The sequence below is a fragment of the Tupaia chinensis genome, unplaced genomic scaffold, assembly GCF_000334495.1.
Source record: "Tupaia chinensis unplaced genomic scaffold, TupChi_1.0 Scaffold139935_1, whole genome shotgun sequence".
NCBI classification, from domain to species: Eukaryota; Metazoa; Chordata; class Mammalia; order Scandentia; family Tupaiidae; genus Tupaia; species Tupaia belangeri.
In genome coordinates, this window is record NW_006199814.1 from 634,334 (window position 1) to 652,134 (window position 17,801).

The window sequence follows — 17,801 nt, forward strand, 5'->3', positions numbered from 1 at the left end:
ATAGTTTATAAGCCATATTTCAGGAGTTGTCAAACAGATGTGAAATACAGAAGTAAAACTAGAGAACATAGATCATTGTTGTTCAATCATGAGTTCAACTAGACAAATTTTGATAAACCAGAAACTGTTGAAATGCAGGCATTGTGGCTACACGGAGTTCATGAGCTTAAGAACTTTCTGTTCTCTTGACAAAATGGAAATAATGGTAAAAATTAAGAAATGAATTGTAAATATGCTTTGGAAATTAAGGGCATTGATCTCTGATCTCACGTTTTAGTGAAAGAAGACAAAATTATCTTCTAAGAGTGAGACTTCAGAAGAAGTTATAGAATTTTAGAGTGAAAAATATTTAGAATATTTTGAATGATAAATAAATTAGATTTACCTCCTGATACATGATGTTTTTTCTCACTTTTCTGTTCACTTTAGATAAGCAAACTATTTTGATAACTGCGTGCTCTGCTCGTGGCTCAGAAGAACAGATTTTGAAGTGTGTAGAGCTACTACTTTCAAGAAATGCTGACCCAAATGTCCCTTGTAGGTAAGAGCCTTACTATATATTCAAAAATGTTGTTGTAAAATACTTTTCTTTGTTTACCAACTTGTTAAACCTTTGATAGCTTAATTTTCTAAAGTTGTTGATAATTTCTGTTTACTTTACTAAATAGTTGAATGAAAATAGGTCATAAGGTCATAATTTCAATTATATAAGATTATCAAAGGAGAATTTATTAAAAGATATTCTTTCCACTTTAAATTTTGGAGAAATAAAAGAATTTTCAATGAGAAGAAAAGGAAGACAATAAATCATTTCTTGTGACTCACAGAAGGATATTATGATTGAGTTCTAATAAGTTAACACTTAGTGTTCCCTCTGTATAACACTTAAACTAAACAATTTTATATAAATACTAAGAAAATACAGTGAAATGTTTCCATTTTCCTAAGACTTGACCTGTTAATTTGGTAATAACATTTCTGTAACAGTGCCTAAATATGTAGAAGATAGCACAAAATATAGCTTGTATCTGCTGAAATAGCAGTAATAATAAAAATGAATCAGACTGCTTGAAATTTCTATTACATTGACTTTCTTGTCTAGTGCCATCTTCCAGTTCACTTTTTATTAAATCTTGTTGTGTTTTATTGAATATTCAAAATGAAGAGAGTAGGAAATAGCCCATTCAACTGAAATATACTTAGCATGAGTAGAATAGTTACTTATAACTCATTAGTTCAAATAATAATGATCTAGTGCCTGATATGTATAGAAATAATTATTCTTGGCTCTAGAGATTTTTCATTTTATTTATTTTTTAATTTTTCAAGAGTATGTACACTTGCCAGAGAGAGACAGAAAGAGGGGGAGATGGAGAAAGTACTCCCCAGTGGGATGTGGTCAGACTGCAATCCTCTCTCCTCCATTTCTCTATCCTATCAGGATTTGGGGCATGCTTTTTCAAGCCGCTGGGGCCAGTATTCACATTGCTGTTGGCCATGTGGAATTCAGCTCCCTTAGCCACTGGGAACCAACTCTGGAAGGTTTTTTTCAATTTACTTTAGTTTCTGTGATACTTAGATAGCACCTCTGGGAACTACTTTGTAATTTTAAAAAGTACCTATATCTTTGCTTGGATAATAAAGATTTTTTTTTTTTTTTGGAGAGGTTCTTGCTATAGGACGCGTGCACTCGCCAGACAGACAGACAGAGACATAGAGACAGAAAGCGAGAAATCACTCCTCAGTGGGGATGGTCACGCGGCAATCCCTTCTCCTCCATTCTCTTTTCAGGATCTTTGGCATGCACGTACATGCGCCCGGCGTGAGTTTTAAGCCACCGGGTCCAGGACGCGAACTGTGGTCGACTATGTGGGAGCCCAGCGACATAGCCATTATGCTAACTGCTGGTTCCCGATAATAAAGATTTTGATCTAATTGAAGTAGTTCTCAAGCAAGACCTGTTTTGTAGGCCAGCTCAGTGGCACAGCAGTAATGCACTGTTCAAATAATGCTGGATCCATTTGGAAGATCACAAAGTTTGGTTCTCTGGCCAGTGATCTTGACTGGCTGTCTAGGTAGTCAGGGAAGGGTCATGGTGTGAAATCCTATTAAGAGTGCTTGTCTTGCATGCTTTCTCTCTCTCTTTCTCACTCTCATGGAAAAAAACAAACAAACAAAAACAACAAAGATCTATTTTGCCATCCAGGTTACATTTGGCAATCTCTGAAGATATTTTTGATTGTTGCCTGAGAGACACCTAGTAGCATCTAGTGGAAAGAGATCACAGATGCTACTAAACATCCATAGACATCCTCTCAAAATAAAGTATTGCCTATCTCAAAATATCAATAATGCAGCAGTTGAAAAACCTTGATCTAGTGTGAGAAAGGCTTTGGCTTTTCTTATAGCTTATAGAATGGATAGTCAATAGTTAAACAAAGATCTTTTTTAAAAGAACTGGTAAATAAACTACATACAGAGACATGTACAGAAGATCATCTTGTGAGTTTGAAGGCAGAGGTCAGGATAATACATTAGAAGCTAAGGTGCACCAAAGATTGCCATAAACCACCAGAATCCAAGATAGAGGCATGGAACAAATTCTCTCATATAGCCTTTAGATGGAAGCAATGCTGCCTACACCTTGATCTCAGACTTACAGCATCCAAAATTATGAGACAATAAGTTTACATCATTTAAGTAAAAAAACAAAACAGAAAAGGAAACTGTAGGCTAGCTCTATGACACAAGGGTAATTCACTACTCAAGAGAATCTGTAATTCCATATGATGTCTGTAGTTCAAGTCCTTGGCCTGGTCAGCCTGAAACAGACCAGGCACATGTGTGAGTGCCCAAGATCTGACTGGCTGGAGGATTGGACAAGGGCGATCATGGCTTGACTGGACACTACGAAGGGTGTACTTCTCTCTGTTCCTCTCTCACATTTACATGTACTCTGTAATGAGTAAAGAAAAAAAGAATTTTGTTCTTAATTTTGAAAAGAAACTGCTGCAATTCTTTTAGCATATCAGTTCACAGGAACTTTTATTTGGTTGTATATAGTAAGATCCCTAGTTAGTTATACTTTCTGGATCTGATTGTACCTTGCAATTGGGACTTACAACAGATTCAGTTAGAACTGTTTTTTTTGTTTGTTTGTTTTTTTGTTTTTTTTTTTTGCTTGGTGCTTTTCAGTTTTATCATTTTTTGTTTTTTAACTATTTCTACAAGGTATTATATGTCATGAAGTCTCTACCCCTGCAATCACTTACTATCTTGTTAATACACTGAAGGAGAGCTCAAGTAAGCCGGCATTACAGATTCTAGACTGTTCTGCCTCTTTAAGAACTTGGAGGTATCTTTTAGGTAGATGGGATATATCTAGAAAAACAGATTCCATTTGAAGGAAAATGACACAACATTGACATCTCATGCTAAAAACTGTAAGGCAACCACATTATAAGGCAATTTCAAAACTGAAAACTCTAGAAAAACTGACAAATTTGATAAAGTACAACATTTATACCAGTATATATTCAACTAAAATAGAGAATTTTCTAGCAAGGTGAAAGAAAAGACAGAAAGCAAAATTTGCATTTAATTAACAGATATGAGAAATAGCTGATAAAAACTATTCACCTACTTTTCTTTTTCCCAGTTTGCCAGAGGGTGCTGGCTAGAGAGAGACAGAGAGAGAGGGAAAGTGTGAAAGCATACCCATGGGAAATAGTCACACCACGTTTCCATTTGCCCCTTCATTTCTCCCTGCATTCAAAACCCTGGGCATATACTCACCTACTGTTTCCCAAGATGTCAGGTGCAGAACTTGAAACACAGGGTTGGCCATGTGGAATCCAGCCACCTTAACTACCATGCTACAGGACAGCTCTCAGGTACATTTAAAAAAAAAATACTCAAAGCACCCAGCAATAAAATTATTTACTTATGATTTCCTGATCTGAAAAGAAAGTAAGTTATAGCATATAGTGATTTTTAGGCTGAAGATTTTTAAAGAAGGATAGCATATGAGGATAGCATTGCTGCCAATGTAAAAGTAAAAAAAATCTGAGGACACAGGCGGTGAGATTTTTGGGGGGAATTTTATAGTTAACTTTAAAAGAAAAAAGATTTATTTTTAATTTTATTACTCATTTATATTTTTTTTTAATTTTGACCAGACACGGACACACACACACACACAGAGTGCGCGGATGCAAGCCACCAGGTCCTGAACTCGAACCCGTGGGAGTGTCCAGTGCATTAACTACCATGCCACCTGCTGGTTCGTATAGTTAACTCTTTAATAGTGTCAAAAATAAAAACCTATTAGAAAATTACGAGTTTTACTTTCTTGTAAAAGTGCCAGAAGATACCAGGAAGACTATTTACTAAGATGCCGGGAAGACTATTTATATGTCAAGGAGGAAAACAGATCTTTAGATAATTTTGCTTTTAAGCTGTTGACATAGCCTCTTTTCTAGAGCAGTTCTTTTGGTGAGAAAAAGGGCCTCTCAAGAAAGAACACAGGGGGGAAACACACTTATTCATGGCTAGTTTTCATGAAAGCTAGTTGGTCATGTACTTATCAGTTGCAAAGGAAGTTGACCTCTAACTTTTTTTGTTTTTAACTAAACTGGGATCAATAGTCTCATTTCAAGAAGTACAAGTAATAGCAAAGTCTTAGAGATCAACCTCTAATCTGGAGGGTGGAGTTGTGGTTTCCAAATGTGAAGTAGCAAAGTTTTCCCATTCTTTGGAAATAACTCAAAAGATAGTATCTTTGTTTATAGCTAAAATGGAAAAAAGAAAAGGAATTTACTTGTATTAGGAGCAGAAAGATAATTCTAGGGATTTATAGATCTTATGATGAAAGTGTATCACTTGGTTCTGTTTGCACTAAAAGAAAGTATAGAAGAATAAAAGTTGAGAGGAAACTGTTCAATTTTCTATACTAATGGTCTCATTTACAATGGTTTGCCTATAATTTTTCAGCTTTATCATAAGCTTCTTAGGGTATAGCCCCATCTAGGTGGAGGAGTGTCTGGACTTAAGAGAGTTCAACCTATGATTTTTGTGAATCTACAATGGGTTTATTTGGGTATTAAATGTATTTTCTACTTAATGGTTTTTTGTTTTGTTTTTTTTTGTTTTTTGAGAGATTTTCGCTATAGGGTGCATGCACTCGCCAGACAGACAGAGAGAGACATATAGACAGAAAGCGAGAAATCACCCCGCAGGGGGGATGGTCACGCCGCAATCCCTTCTCCTCCATTCTCCTCTTGGGATCTTGGGCACGCACGCATACGCGCCCGGCGTGAGTTTTAAGCCACCGGGTCCAGGACGTGAACCGCGGTCGACTACGTGGGAGTCCAGAGACATAGCCATTACGCTAACTGCTGGTTCCCAAGACAGAACATTTCTATCAGTTCCACAAGTTTCCTTGTACCCTTCCTCAGTCAAATTTACCCCACTGTTAGAAGCAACCATGTGATCTAGGTCTTGTTTCTACCACTATAAATTAGTTTTATCTATTCTAAAATGTCACATAGATAGAAGCCACTGGGGCCAGGATTCACACTGAGATGGTTAGCCACGTAGGATCTGGCTCCTTTAACTATGAGACTATGGGGTTGGCCCTTCTCTAATAATTTTGAGAGGTATGATAAAAGCTTTATGGCTTCACAGAAATAGCGGACCCAGTAAGGCAGAAAATTGATTGGCTTGAAAATTGAGAGTGAAGGCAAAATAGTATGTTAAAAGGCCATAAAATTATTAGAAGACTTTAATAGGCAATATTTAAAGTGTCTTAAGTCTCTATGCTAAAGCAGCAGCATGAGTCCTGACTACATAGTACTTTTTTCTCTATCCCTAAGTGCCTGAACAAGGACAGGTAACTTGCCTCAGTTCTTTATGTAGCACTGATTATCCACTCCTTTATTTTACTATTAAATTGCTCATTAGGAAGCCAGGTTTGGTGTTTGTTCCTGGTTATTGATTTCTCTGCAGTAAGCCATTTGTGTATATGTGCTGAACATTATTAATATCACTAAGTGCTCTTATATTTTACTTCTTTAGACATTCTAGTTCATTATTATGAATTATCTTTCTTCTCCAATTGGATTTATTTGTTTAATTATTTATTTTAGGCTGCTTGAAAACCTCTAACATAGATTGTTTTCTTTATTGGTTCATGGAACTGATTGTTGATACATGACAAATAGTACAAATCTTTTAAGTGGTACGAATTAAGGTGTTCTACCCTCATTGTCCTTTGAAAGTGTTTCTGCTCTCTAGTTTCTATTCTAGCCACCAAGGGAAGCAGAAAAAAAATCAGTTACCCCATTCAGGAAATTCTTAGCATCAGGATACCTTTAATAGTTCTATTAGCATTTCCTATTATTTCACAGACCTATGAATTCTAACCTTTTACCAGAGTCCACAATTACCATTCTTATTTGTTTTTGTTGTCTTTTTTCCTGAATTCTGAAAATACTTTTTAGTCACTTGTTTAGTTTATGGAAGAAAAAGCTCTTCACCAGTTCTCATCTAGAGAAGCCGAAGAAAAGCTTCAAAGCTTTAACTCCTTTTTTTTTTTTTTTGGAGAGGTTTTTTGCTCTAGGGCACATGCGCTCTTCAGAGAGAGAGAGACAGAAAGCTAAGAGCAATCACTCCCCAGGGGGGATGGCCACACTGCAATCCCTTTGCCTCCATTCTCCTCTCAGGATATTGGGCATACATGCACACGTGTGGTATGAGTTTAAGCCACCAGGTCCAGGACTCGAACCCCAGTCAACTACATGGGAGTCCAGCAATATAGCCCTTATGCCAACTGCTGATCCTAAGTTTTAACTCTTTTGATAGTTCCCTTTTTTTTCCATGAAGTACTTGAAATATTTATCACTTGATAGAGAATACCTAATAATATTCAAATTTATTAGATAAATAAGACAAGTTAAGTGTACAATTTTTTATCTGCTTCAAAGTTTATGTTGCTCTCAAATTTTGTATGTAAGTAAATGTTTGAGTATGCTACTGCCATTTGGATTCCTGAGTGTCAGTATTTTTTGTGAAAGCACTGGATTGTCAAAAAGTCATTAAGTATTTTTCTATGCTTTTCTATGCAAAAGTGTGTCATGACTTTTCTGACAATCTAATATCTTAGTTTCTTTCAACATTTTTTTCTATTTCACCTTGAAAATGCTAATGAAAAAAAAAACCCGTTGGGCTAGCTGGTGGCATGGTGGTTGAGGCAGCTGTTTCCTACATGGCCAGCTACACAGTTCTAGTACCGGACCTAGTGGCTTTAAAAACACATCAGGCACATGTATATATATGCCCAAAATCTTAAGAGGGAAATAGAGGAGAAGGCATTGTGTGGTCATTCCTTCGGGGGGGGGGGGGGGGGAATGTAAATTTCTCATTCTTCATCTTCTCCTCCTGGGTAGTAATTTCTCATTCCCCCTCTTCTTCCCCTTCTCTCTGTCTCCCTCCTTTAAGCGCACATACCCAATTGCAAACCAAAAAACAGAATATCAATTTAATGTTGTACCATTAAGTTATCTCTATCTGACATTGTGATGCCATGACAAGTAACTTCTAAATTTTAAATTGGTGCCTCATTCTAGAAAATTCTTATCTAATATGTCTTCATATATTACTCTACCCTTTTTACTCATCTTTGGGCTTCTAATTATATATCCAGTAGACCTTCTCACTGAATCCTCAGTATTTTTATTTTATTTTCATCTTTATGTCTCTCTCTGTGTCTCATTTTAGTTAATAGCTTCTCATCTGCCTTCTAGATCACTAAGTCTCACTTAACCTTCTATTGTTAAACTCAACTGAGTTCATAATTTTAGTTACTTTTTAATTTCTAGAACTTCTGTTTAACTCTTTTTAAAATTGCAGTGTCACTTTTTATAGCTTTTTCTTTTCTCAAAATATGTTTGAGTTCTAAATGAAAACTCTTTAATATGGTAACATCATTTAAATGGAATGATTCAATATGTGAAATCTTCATGGATTTGTTTTTTCTTAGTGCTGTTTCTTGTGCTTCTCATTCATGATTAGGTGTTAGTCATAAGATTTTAAAACTTATTTGTAGAAACAATATGAAACCTAAGATGATATTTCTAAAAGTTGTCTGGAGTACTACCAGTCTAGAACTCATGAATCTTAAGTTCAGATGTTAAGGTTCCTTGGACCATTTTGGGAGTAAAAATGTGGAGAACTAATTATCTCTGGTTTATTCTTATGCTGATGGTATACACCTTTGAGTTCCATCTTAATGTGTCTTAGGTATGGTTTATCAAACTCCTTGCCTAATATAGACCCAAGACTTTGAATTATTTTCCTATTTGTTAAAATTGATTTATTCTTCCATAGATAGAGATAAATAAATAGACAGACAGAAACAGTCACCCCCAACAAAGTCCTCATGCCACAGTCTACCCCAAGTCTCAGCTAACCCAGATCATGGGCACTCTGTGCCTGGCATGCTCCCTATAAGCAGGTCTTGAGACATGAACCCAGGGCCCTTCCTATATGGGACCAGTTGTACCACTAATACACCACTGACTGGCCCCCAAAATTCTGTTGCTCATGATGTTCAATGTCACCAAAGCCATAGCTCATTTTCCCATTGGGTTCTTCTGGACTGACAAATGTCCTCAGAACAAAAGCAATAGTGAATGTTAAGTTTACTTCTCTTTCTGCCATTTAGATTTTGATTCAGTAATCTAGTATCTTAGTTTTCCAGTTTAAGAAATTAAAATCCTTTTATACAGCTGTTTTAGACACCCTTACAATCTTGGTATGCATTATCTAACTTGCCATGAGTAGAACTAGAAAACAGCATTTTCTAAAATTTTTAATTTTTTGTTTATTTATGTTTTGTGTCAGCTCTGTAATTCTATTTTCCACTCAGACTTATATTTTTAAATTTTGCTTAAAATGGCTTTAAAATAGAAATGATTTAATATAACGTGGATAACTTTACAGATTATTATGTATACATATATCTCATTCTTTAATTATATTTCTTGTCTTTTATCTTTTCATTTTCCATCATGTGTGGCTAATGGGAAAGGACTGACAACGTGAAAGTTATTTTAAAATTAACTCTCTAGGATATAAATTACATCTTGTTTTTCTCTTAGATCTTGCTACTGATAGTATGAGAGAACTTCAAAAAGTTTATGGAAAAGTGAAATTAAAGAATTATTTTGCTGCAAAAAAAATTTAATTTATACACAGTTATTTCATGTATGTGTTTTCCACAGACTTCTTAAGACCTCTTATGCTTAGCACAGTGTACTGTGTCTATCAAATACAGAAATTTTATACTGGTTTATTTATTTTGGCTTTAGAATTTGTTTGTGGCATGGTGGTTAAGGTGCTGGAATGTTAGGTGTTTCATTTTGTTTTTAACTGAAACAGTTATTCAATGTTTGCTGTGTGCTAGGAGGCACTGTATTGGTTTTAAACATGTTAGCTAAGTAATCCTTACAATTCAGAAATAGATGGCATGTTATTTTTTTCACAGAATTGAATATTGACACTCAACTATTTAAGTGTTTTTTAATGTAGCAGAGGTCTGATAAGGGTATTTACAATAGTTTCATCTGAACAGGATCTACCACTAGAATGTATTTATACTCTTAATCTTGTCCATCTATAGTTAGTATTTTTTTCAACATAAACCATTTTAAACAGTATGACTTTTTAAGTTGTTAGAAAACATTTGTTGGTGTTTAACTGCCTTATAGTATTTTTTTTTCCTGTCTTCCGTAAATTGTAGTAGTTGCTTAAATAGTTTGACCTTAAAGCTCCATAAACTGCAAAGGAAAGTACATGAACAGAAAAAATGTTATTATTTTAGATAATCATTTTTAGTATTGAAAACAGGTGGCCTTCCATCAAATTGGAAGTTGGCATTTGTGCCATAGTATGGACTTTCCATTCTTTTTAATTTTGATAATACAATAAAAAAAGTTACAAGTTAGTATAGAACATTTATATTACATTATTAGATACGCGAGAGAATTTGTAGTAGTCTTCAATTTAGCCTTAAATTCAGAGTTGACAGTTTCATTATTAGCATAATGATAAGCTTTTTTTAAAAAGTATGTGTAATGGATATTTTTGAGAAATTGAGTGGTTTTTGTTTTTGTTTTTTGTTTTTTGTTTGCCCTGTTTGCTGAAATCTTTTCTTTCTTTACATTTAGAGGAACATTTTTCTGCCAAGTAAAATTGTCAGATTGCTCAGCCATGAGATAAGGGTTTTTTTAAAATGATGTGGCATTTTAATTTCAATAGGTGTTTTATTACCACTGATAAGACAGCACACATTAACTAATGTCCAAGGTTTTGACGTAGTCATTGTGTGGTTGTTAATTTGTTGAATGTTAATTTGTTGAATGTTACTGCATATTTTAATAAACAGAAGATAGCTTGGGAATAATGTCACTTTCTTTCTCAGAATATAAGTTTAGTTCTGTTGGGTCATCAGTAAACTCATGATGGATTTTTGCATAGAAAATTATGTCCTGACTTTCCCGATGACCTAATAAATGTCACTGGAGCAGTTTGGTAGATTGAGGTATAATTTTGGCTTAACTTGTTTTCTATTTGTAAGTAAGTATGTGACATATATTTGCTCTGAAACTATAGACCAAAATTTAAAAATACTCTAAGAAAGGAATCTTAACAGCTTATTTACTAAAAAATGTTCATTTATTTTGTGATTTCTCTTCCTTGTCTTTTTAAGCCTATAAATAATCAATACATCTTGTATAAAATATTAAAATAATATAGAAGTCTATTTAGTAAATCATGAGTTTTTCTTGATTAAGGAAATTCCTTAAATTCTCCACCTCAGAATGGGGCTCAGAGAAGAAAAATTTAAAAATAAAAAGGCAATAAAGTCAAAGTAAAAGTTTCTCTCTGCCCTTCTGCCTTCCTGCTTCATTCTTCCCTGAGGCAAGCCATAGAAACTAGAATTTTCTTGAGGTAGGTAGTAAAAACTAGTATCCCCTTTCCCCCAAAGCCAACCATAAAGCCTAAAATATTACTCTAACCCCACCTCACATCTACTTTTCTTTGTAATAGCTGGTCATAAAACTATTTAGAGCTCAGGCCAGCAAGTGCCATGGTGGTTAAGGCACTCGATTCCCAAATTCCACTGCATTTTGAATCTTTGACCCAATAGCTTGAAATCATACCAGGTACAAGGACATATATGCCCCAAATCCTGAGGAAATTCTAGAATGGAGTAGAAGGGATTGTGGCTTGACTATCTCCCTAGGGGGGGTCATATCTCACTTCCTCTATCTCTCTTTGTCTCTCTCCAACAAGTACATGAACCCTACAGATTAAAAATTGAAGAGCCTCATTTCAGAGAAGGCCCCCATACTCAGGAGAAAGAAATGCTGTAACAGAGAAATCAAGAAGAATCTAGTCCTTTTCTGTCTAGATTCTCAGTCTAATTCTGTAAACTTATACCCTTTTTATCCAATCATATTTCTACATGGCCATCCCTATTTGCTTGAAGCTAAGCATAAATCAGATAACTTTTCCTGTATCTTGGGTCATTCATTCTGAAACCTCCCAAGTTACATGAGAGTATGATTAAATAAATCTGTTAAGCTTTTCTGTTGTCTTTTACTGTAGGGATGCTGGCCATGATCCTTATGATAAGTGAGAAATAATATCACACCTTTTTGCTTATGTAATAGCTACTTACGGTAGTTTGGTGAATGTCCCCAATCTTTTTAAAATATATATATTTATATATAAATACACACTTTTTTCTTAAAAATATATTTGAGATCTTGTCATCCTATAATAAGTTTACCTCAGCATAATAAATGAATAGTATTTCTTATTAATACACTGGAATTTGTTTAATTGTTACTGTGCCATGTTCATAACAATTTTTTATAATTTTTACATTCTTTTGTTGTTCATAACAATTTTTTGTAATTTTTGCATTTTTGTGTTGTATGGTGATTAAGAAGAGTACAGTCTCATAAGCCAGACTGCCAAAGTTTAAATCCTAGCTTTATCATTTACTGGCTCTGAAATTTGATCAAGTTATTTATCTTTTCATTTTGATTTTTATAATATGGGGATAAAAATATCACTCATACCATAATGTTGCTTTGTGCTTAGAATAGTGCCTGGCCACAGAGTAAGCACTAAAATGTTTTCTGTAACAATAGTTAGGATATTGACTTCTAGAAGAATTGCTTGAAAGGTTTGCACATTTAAAAATTTTGCAAGTTACATCCAAATTGTCCTCCAAAAAGTTTTTTGAGTTGACAATTGTAAACCATGTGAGAAAGCATCAGTTTTTTTCCATTGTTTTCAACATAGTACTTGGCTTTATGGTTTTAACTATATGTTTGAATATAAATTATTATAGTATAACCACTGTGAAAACTGTATAGAGGTTTTAAAAAATCTAAAAATAGTACTTTTATATGACGTAGTAATCCCACTCTTGGGTATTTACCAAAAGGGCAAGAAACAATTCAGTCAGAGAAACATTTGCACATCCATCCTTATTGCAGCATTATTCACAGTAGCTATTTAAAACATGGCATCAAGCTAAGTGCCCGACAACTGATAAATGACACATATACACAAAGGAATACTACCTAGCCATAAAAAACCCAAAACAACAAATTCTTGTCATTGACACAAAGTGGATAAACCTAGAAGATGTAATGCTAAGTGAAATAAGCTTGGGTATGACAAATACTGTATGTCCCTGTTTAACATACACCAAATGTCTGTACTCTGTGGTAGAAACTAAAGTATTCAGTGGCATAGAGTAGAGAGAGTAATAGTGGATACCTGAAACTCCAGTGGAAAAAGGGAGGGTGGTTAGTGGAAAGTTGGGAGGAAGTGAACAATAGATATAAGAATGCATGTAAACAAATAGAGTAGGTTATGGACCTGTGTATCCCAGCTGAGTAAACATGCAGACCATTCTATATATACTTTCCCCAAAAAAAGAAATAGTAGAATTACTGCCAAATATTATGTAATGTTGAGTGGAAAAAAGATAAATATGTCTGTATCCCTGATGTGATTATTACTCACTATATGCATGCTTTATTAAGCCATATTAGACACCACAAAGACATACAGTGATTATTTGCAAACCAGGAATCATAATTTTAAATAAATATGTTTTAAAATGTTAAGCTGGTAAAAAAAAAGCATGTTATAGATTTAATTATTATCTTCTCATTTTTAAATTTGTTTGAACATGTTTACTTATGTTATTAGTCTTCTATGTATGTTTTCTATTAATTGCCTGTCCATATCTTATGCTCATCTTTTCATTTACCTTTCTTTTTCCTTGTCTACATTTAGGAGCTGGTTCTGTCTTTGTTAGTAATTATATACATGTACAGACAGTGACAAGCATCTTAGTGTTGCCACACAGATTTAGCATTAATATTGCTATTCATATACTTAGAAGTCTACCTGGTCCTTCTAAAAACATGGTGAGGATAGAGATGAGACAAGTTAGTTGAAGAAAAGCCCGTGGCACTCAACTTTCAGAACAAATAAATGCACAGAAACCAAGACAGATAATAAACAAACAAACAAAAACTCTCCAAATTTTGACTTCACTTTTTCTGTCCCATGGTTGGAAATTGCTGTTTTAAATTGAACTCATTTCTCCATTAGACTACCTTTTGATAAATCTCATTGATTATAATAACATTATATATACTGCTAGGTTCTAATTATGTAACAGCTTGTTATAAAATTATTTAATTTAAGGGAACCAGCAGTTAGTGTAATGGCTATGTCTCTGGACTCCCACGTAGTCGACCACGGTTCGAGTCCCGGACCTGGTGGCTTAAAACTCACACTGGGCACGTGTGCGTACGTGCCCAAGATCCCGAGAAGAGAATGGAGGAGAAGGGATTGCGGTGTGACCATCCTCCCTGGGGGGGGTGATTTCTCGCTTTCTGTCTCTGTCTCTGTCTGTCTGGCGAGTGCACACGCCCTATAGTGAAAAACCTCTCCAAAAAAAACAAATTTAACAATTTGATATTTCATCTTTTTTAAAAATAATTCTTTTTAAAATAATTATTTATTTCCATTTGTTATTACTATTTTTTTTTTATTTGACCAGAGAGAGAAGGGGAAAGAGAGAAAATAAGTCACCAGGTCCAGGACTTGAACCACAGTCAGCCATGTGGGAATCCATTGCCTTACTACCATGCCACCTGCCAGCTCCAGTGTTTTGTCTTTTATATTTTAAATTCTAAATTTGAAACGAAAACTCAATTGGTTTTTATTTTAAAAAATCTATTTTGGGGACCAGCAGATGGCATAATGGCTAGACTCCCATGTAATCGACTGGGGTTCGAGTCCTGGACCCGATGGCTTAAACCTCATGCTTGGCGTATGTGCGTGCATGCCCAGGATGACAGGATGAGAATGGAGGAGAAGGGATTACGATGTGTCCATACCCCCCCGCCCCGGGGGGTGATTTCTTGCTTTCTGCCTTTCTGTCTTTCTGGCAAGCACACACACCCTATAGCAAAAACTTCTCCAAAAAAAAAAATTATTTTGTATTCCTCTTACTACGTTCAGAAGAAAATATCCTCTACCTTATGTAATGATTAACATTAACCTATGTTACTGGAAAATTGCTCTCAAGAGATAGGAATTTTTATTTCCAGTAAAGTTAACTTCCTGATATACTAATAGCTAATAATAGGGAACTAGTGTATGAGTTTATAATTTATGTTAAGAAATTATCTAACTTTGGTGAACTGGTTCTCAACAGTATAATGATAACTGAAGGTCTCAGTGAGAATTAAAAAATGCAAATACACTGAATAAAGATTTTTTTCATCTGTTATTTCTTAAATTTTTCTTTTTTTAATTATTATAAAATTTTATAATTATGGTAAAAGAATAATACTTTTCACTGTTAAAGTTATACCCCCAAAAAAGGTATTTCAAATTATCCAATTAGGGGAAAAAAAATGGAAAATTTTTTATTTGTGACGTATCTTAAAATCAGAAGTTCTTGTCCCAAGTCCCATTATTTATTACTTTAGAAAACTTCTGAAACTTGTGAACTCCTGTTTCTTATCTATAGAATAAGATTAGAAAACTTGTTATACTTATTTTGCTGGGTTTTTGTGACAGTGAGATGGAATATCATGTAAACATATATATGAATATTACAAATTTAAAAAATTATTGATGCCATTAAAGAATCACATTTTATATTTTAGTTATGACTGTAAGGATAAGCACATACCAAGAATACTGTTAATAATAGGTTTTAAAGGAAATAATAGAAATAATCTATATTCAGAACCTATCCATAAGATGTATGTTCTACATATTTATATTAGCTTGTCAGGGATGTGTTTCTATGGAAAAACATGTCATGACTTTCCCAACAACCTAATAGAAAGCAATAGTTATATTTTAGCAAATGTGTAATTCTGAAAGGATTAATGAAAATTTTAATGATCCTAAAGCAGGCAGCAGGATGTTTTAACAAGCGAAGTCATGACTGTGATTGTTGTTCTTTTAATTCTAAATTAGTTAAACATATGTTTGTTTTCTAGATGAGAAAGGAAAATATTTTTCTTTACTAGAAGCCTCAGTTGTATTTGCTTAACTCCTCTTTTTAATCTTTTTTAGAGAGTAAAGTTTCTCATTTCTCAAAATATAATAAATATATCTTTTCATTTGAATGTTTTATCTCACATACAGATAACTGATAAGGTCTTCCATAATTTGAATGTTATTCATTTATAAAACAGATAACAATGTCATGAAATCTTGGAATTTCTTATAATTAATATTCAAATTTAAATGTGTTCTTCATGAACTCATAGCTGAACTGATTATTCTTTATCCCCTGTCTTTCAGTTAGCTAAAGTATTTTTTTTTTTAAATAAAGCAAGGCACTTTTTTTGAGATTTTGTTTATATTGTAAGTGATAATTTGTAAAGGAGCATTGATTTACAGCAGAATTCTATAGTCTTTGAAAAGCGATGTTTTACCTAATTATTTTAATTTTCCTTTAAAGATGTTTTAGGTAAAATAATTGTGTGGTTAAAGGCCCTTTTGTGTCCTCCCCAATCATAGTCTCTTCCCTTTCTTCCCTAAAAGCAACCAGTCTGATCAGTTGTATTTGCCCTGCCCAAATTAAACTATATATATAAAATCATCTATCCATCTCTCCATAATGTAATCACCCATCTACCCATAATCATTGTTTGACATCACATGGCATGTGTTTTGTTTTTGTTTTGTTTGTTTGTTTTTAGAGAGGTTTTTACTATAGGGCGCATGTGCTCGCCAGGAAGACAGAGACAGAAAGCAAGAAATCACCCCCCTGGGGGGGATGGCCACGCCGCAATCCCTTCTCCTCCATTCCCCTCTCAGAATCTTGGGCACGTACACACACTCACCCAGCGTGAGTTTAAACCACCAGGTCCAGGACTTGAACCACAGTTGACTGCATAGGAGTCCTTCAAACTAGCCATTATGCCAACTGCTGGTCCCATGTGATGTTTTTATTACACTTTGTTATCCAGATCTAATCTACAAAGGAAAATACACAAACTTTAAGCTTACAGTTTGAATTGTGATAAATATAGTAATGTATCCTATATCCCGTTCAAACTATGACACATTTTCTGCTTTCCTAGGAAATTCACTTAGGCCCCTTCTAAGATAAACTCTGGATCTCCACAGGCAACCACTCTTTTTTTTTTTTTTTTCCTTACTCTAAATTAGTGTTTTGTTTAGCACATCATATAGTATGTACTTTCTGGTGTCTGAATTCTTTTGCTCAACATAATGCTTTTGAGATAATTCATGTTGTGTTAGTAGTTCATATATTCTTATATTTATTTGAATATATCAAAATTTGATAATTTTCCTATTTTCCCCTTTATTATTGATGTCTAGCTTTTTTGATTATACTGATGAGAGAAAATATTCTGTGTGATTTCAGATCTTTGAAATTTTTTGAGACTTTATTCATGGCCTAGTCTCTCATATGGACATATTTTACCCTAGAATACTATGTGATTTGGTGATAGTTGGGTAGAAAAATCTACTGCAATATGATAAGAAACATATATTTGGTTTTTATTGTCTATTCCTGACACAGAAAGTCTTAAGTCCATATAATTTCCTGAATGATAAGGGTGCTAGAACCATCTTTTGTTAAACCCTGGTTCCTGAAACAAATTCTGAGACTGTTGGAATTTCCAGAGTCAAAAGAACTATGAATGGCAATGGGAGCTGGGGTATAGAAAAACCAAGGTATGATCAGAGGTTTGAAACTGTCAGCATCCACCATCCTACACACTGCAAGGAAGGGAGAGGGTCTGAATTAAGTTAATTATCAATGGCCAGTGATTTAATTAGTCATCCCAACATATAGAAACATTCATAAAAACCCCTTAAACTAAGGGATTTGAAGATCTTCTAGATTAATGAATCATGGACATACTGGAAGGACAGCGTGCCTGGAAAGAGCATGGAAACTTTACATCCCTTCTTATATGCCTTGCCCTGTGTGTCTCTTCCATTTGGTTATTCCTAAATTGTATTCTTTATAATAAGCTAGTAATAAGCTGCAAGTAAGCTCCTTCCAGAGTCAGTCAAAAGACAACATTTCAACATATTTATTTTAACTTTTGTTTTGTTTTGTTTTTTTAATTTGCCAGAGGGTGCTCGGGTACGCACCAGAATGTTGGGGCTGGGAGGAGAAGAAAGCACCCCCCCCCCCC

The 17,801-nt window shown here is 34.3% G+C and overlaps 1 protein-coding gene across 1 annotated transcript in view; it reads left to right on the forward strand.

Annotated features, from left to right (window-relative positions):
• The window catches only part of ASZ1 (ankyrin repeat, SAM and basic leucine zipper domain containing 1), a 67,230-nt gene that overhangs the window by 11,101 nt on the left and 38,328 nt on the right, over positions 1-17,801 (forward strand). Inside the window, exon 5 of the mRNA XM_027765918.1 lies at positions 430-541. Coding sequence (XP_027621719.1) covers positions 430-541 — 112 coding nt within the window. The remainder of the gene's footprint in view (positions 1-429; positions 542-17,801) is intronic.